This window comes from Prosopis cineraria, unplaced genomic scaffold (genome assembly GCF_029017545.1).
Source record: "Prosopis cineraria cultivar Desert tree isolate PC_DT_omini unplaced genomic scaffold, ASM2901754v1 PC14, whole genome shotgun sequence".
NCBI lineage: Eukaryota > Viridiplantae > Streptophyta > Magnoliopsida > Fabales > Fabaceae > Prosopis > Prosopis cineraria.
Genome location: NW_026555345.1, coordinates 19,560,150 through 19,564,379, shown reverse-complemented (window position 1 = coordinate 19,564,379; position 4,230 = coordinate 19,560,150). Strand labels below are relative to the sequence as shown.

Below are 4,230 nucleotides of genomic sequence, written 5' to 3'. Positions count from 1 at the left end.
AAGGTTATAAAACTCAAAGGTGTCATTTGATGAAAGGAAGTGTATTTTTTAAAAGAAAAAAATCTATATATTAATGGATGCTATTTTTCATGAAAAGTTATTGTAAATAATCATTAGTTATTATTAATTATTAATTTATGTTAGGTTGTTGATGAACCAACACAAAGTTATATGACTTTTAAATAAGAGAGAGAGAGAGATAGAGAGAACAATGCATGTTAAACGATTGGGTAATTTTTTATGTAAGCTTCTTAATATATAGAATTGACTCTATAGGAAACCGTTTTTCTTGAAGTGTTAGGAATATTGGTTGCGGAAAAGTTTATATAGGGTGTGCGGATATGGCAGTTGCAGGATCCTCAAACCTTGAAGTTAAGGACTTGCCCTACAAAATGTAAACTACAATATAGAAACAAGTTATGATTTTTGGTCCAGCTCACACGTGATACCACTGGTACACCAGATGATCTTAACCCTCTCTTCGCTTTTGTGTTGTGCAACTACACACGATGCACATGCTTCATCATCATCTGGACCATTTCTATATTATTCTTCCCAATATTTACTGCCTTTATTATACGTGGTCCAAGTAATTTATTGTGTAGAACCGTATGATTTGGGTATTAAATATATATATATATATATATTTCTGCAGGACCATCTGCGTTAAATTTTGGATGAAGAAATTCATCACCCTTGAAGGTGACTTCACACTAATCATTAGATTATGATTACTTTATTAACTATTTTGTGCAGTACTGAAATATGTAATTCTTTTTCAAGATACCGAAAACTAGACTGATCATTAAACCGATCAAGATATTAATTCAAGGATCAATAATCAAAATTGTAATTCAACCATGATTAAATCAGTCATAAACTAAACATTTTGTTGAATCAATTAAAATATTGGTTTAATAGTTTACCGGTTCAACTGCACATGTAGACCAAAATTTCCATACTATGCTTTTCTCTCAATTCATTGCATAAGTACTCTTGTGTGTGTATACACAAATACAGAAACAAACCCATTTATAGGTGGAATCTTCAAGATATAGTTATACCTATAGCTCTATAGCTGGCTAATTCCTTTTACTCTTTTTTTCTTGTGTAGTACTCAAAATCAATGACTCACCAGTCACCACTATATTTCACTCGAGAATGATAAGATGCTTCATGTAGGAAACAAGATTAATTAAAAGCTATAACGTACAGAAAAAGTAGAGATCAAAAAACATATAAAAAGAAGCAGATTTAGAGGGTGCGGTAGCTTCATTTCATCTGATGAAAAGGGCAAGACATGCATGCTAGTGAAGATGACGAGTCGTCAGAAGCATTATTCTTGGAGAGAGAAAAAGGAATTTTGCAGATGGCTACTTGTCATCTTTCTGGACTTACATGGACCACCACTTTCAACTACTTTATGTCTTGCTCATTAATATTCCTCCCTGATCCCCAAGTATTGTGTGATTCCAAAGCCATTAATTAAACACACTACTTAATTTAATTAATTACCTCACTTGCTTCCTTCCTTGTGCTGCTCATTTTAAGAAATAAAGATAACCCCATTAACAATGTGGGGTTGAAAATCAAGTATATGCATTATATCTTTCATCAAGTATTTTGCAGGATCTCATGGAAGTGACAGTTGATCAATGATCATGCAGTTCTGATCATAGAATCAATTGTTTCCTATTTTGGGGAATCATATCTCTATCCCTAGTTTTACCTCGAGAGTCAGGTTTCAATTGACACTTTCCTTAGTGCTCTATACAGTGGCTTGCATCTATCCACCCCCCAATCCCATCTTCTTGGATTTGCCTTCTAGCTCCATCACTGTCACTAGATATTTCCTCCATTTTCATTTTCTCTGCAGCAGCCGGTGAATTCTGATTCTTGCTTTCCTAGATTCCGAACACAGACTTTCTCAGTGGGCTTTGGCTTTGGTGTATCAGTATTATCCTCAAGGACCAGCATAACATAACGATATATAAGCCAACCAGACTTGGAAGTCATATTGATGTTATTATCAGCTATACAAGCATGCTTCATGGGCCAGACTATAGTTGAGTCTGATGAGTCAAGCCTAAGTATCAATGGGCTTTATCTTATTATTGCATAGATGGACACTTCTTTTTTTGGACAACAACAAAGTTATGAAAAACTTTTTTAAGGTTAAAGAAAACAAAAAAGAAAATGTAGTCTTGAAATAAGGAAGTAGAAAAGGAGACACCTTGGACAAACAAAATAAGGACCAACCCTGCACTGACATAATTTAATATAGGTCATGGAAGAGTCTTTTTGGTGGAGAAAATAAACAACCAGATTTATAAATTGTAACTGGATTAATTGGAAAGAGAGAATCTTCAGAGGAAAAGTTTATTGTTTGATGTGCCATTGTGGTAGACAATAGTGGATCAACCTTGTAGGTGAGTTCATTTTTATATATATCAGAAGCAGCATTATCTGCACAGAATCTTTCAGCAAGGAATCAAACAAAAGAGAAGGCTGATAACATTTGAAAATCAATCCTCTAATGTATCAGCTTCGAACCATAGAAACTGTTTAGTCTCTTACCACTCAGTCTGTTCGTCTTGAACCGCATAACATGAATTTATAATCACCTTCCATTCCTACAAATTGAGCTAAAAGAAATTTCTGATCTGATATCTCAAGAGATACTAACCATAAAGGTATCTGAGAAGGCATTTTACGTTTACAGAGTAAGTGCAACTTCCTGGAGGTATAGTTTGTATTTGTATGCGGAATGCAGATGCCTATACAAATCATGAATAATTGAAACAGAGAAAACAAATTTAAATTATTTAAACAGACCAAATAGCTCTAATCATGTAGGGTCAAGAAACAGAGAGAATCAAGTAAGAAGGAAGATAGGCTTATTGATTTGGAAGGGGTAGCTTAGAAGAAACAGGAGACAAGAACTCAGAGTACATCTGCATGAAGAAGTTATCCACAATTTCAAGATATGCAGGACACGTGAGCCTAGAATAGTAATGAAGAACCTCTTCAATGTCCAATACATATTCCACATTCCCCATATCCAGCATCTCCAGCTCCCTCAGCTTCCTTTCAACCATATAATTTCTCACTGGTGAATCCTCTTGCCTTCCCTTTTGATGGCTTATCATGTTCCTCTCATTGTCTCTTTGCTTCATCATCTTCTTCTCCTTCTTCAGTAATGGACTCTCATGATACTCCTCATCCTCATCCTCCATTTCCTGTCTCCTCTCTGCGTTCTTTTTCTCTGAATCCCATTGGTGATGAGCATTGAGCTTCTCCAACTCTGGATGATGACTTTGATGAAGTGTATTCATGTGGATTAGAGGAGAAGGTGAAGATTTTGGAAGCCTTTCGTATCCTGTAGAGAAGAAAGACTTGAAATTCTGGAGAGTCCTTCTGAAGAACTTCTTGGTGTTGGAAACTGAGTTTCTTAGCAACATTGAGAACGAATGAATGAACGATTTTGATGAAAGAAACCAATGGTGAAGGACTGTGTTAGATGATCTGAGAAGAGATTTGTTTATGCAGCAGAAGACAGAAAGGAGCCATTGAAGCTGTTTTAACTTTTTCGGTGGAGGAAAAAATCCAATTGCATTCTGTTTGTCATTTGTGCTCAAAGGCAAATAAAAGGGGGACCCCACAAGACCTCTTAAACACCAAAGTCCCAAACCTGTGCTTCTGTCTCCCATTTAGTGTTTTAAAATGAATAAAATTTTGCGAGTTTGGTTGATTTTTGCTTTTTCAAGGTTTGATAATGAAGGTGGGAGTCGGTGTGGTTGGTTGAATCGGACCTTTCTAAAGCATTGGCACACCATTTTCCTAATCAGTGTAGTCATAATGATGATTGATTTACATAAATTCATAGTGCTAAGTCTACATCTACAGTACAAATAACTTAAGTATAATTAACTATCATTTACTGTCATATAATCTTATGGTAGTTTCAGATTTGAGAAGTATTAAGCATGAATGCAGAGCTTGAATGGCATACATAACAACTATGAATGAAATGAGGAAGACAGTGATAGAGCAGCTAGCTGGATTTCAATTTCACAGCTGGAATTCTGGCAAGAGGTGAGTCTGACTAACCAACTGTTACGCCAAATCTGATAAGGATAGTTTCAGGGAAAGTTCCCAGTTAAGACCTTATTTTATTTTATTTTAAAAAAAATTGTCTGTAATCAATATAACTTATGAATTTTTTATTTT

General features: G+C 35.1%; 1 protein-coding gene across 1 annotated transcript; it reads right to left on the bottom strand.

The window, feature by feature from the left end:
* Positions 1 to 2,880: 2,880 nt before the first annotated feature.
* LOC129293752 (uncharacterized) lies at positions 2,881 to 3,675 on the bottom strand. The gene has a single exon (XM_054931850.1). The coding sequence runs from the start codon at positions 3,459 to 3,461 to the stop codon at positions 2,898 to 2,900; it is 564 nt and encodes a 187-aa protein (XP_054787825.1). The 5' UTR covers positions 3,462 to 3,675; the 3' UTR covers positions 2,881 to 2,897.
* Between the last annotated feature and the right edge of the window lie 555 nt (positions 3,676 to 4,230).

Coding starts and splice junctions, on each gene's coding strand:
- LOC129293752 (XM_054931850.1), bottom strand. CDS start 3,461: ATGTTGCTAAGAAACTCAGTTTCCAACACCAAGAAGTTCTTCAGAAGG.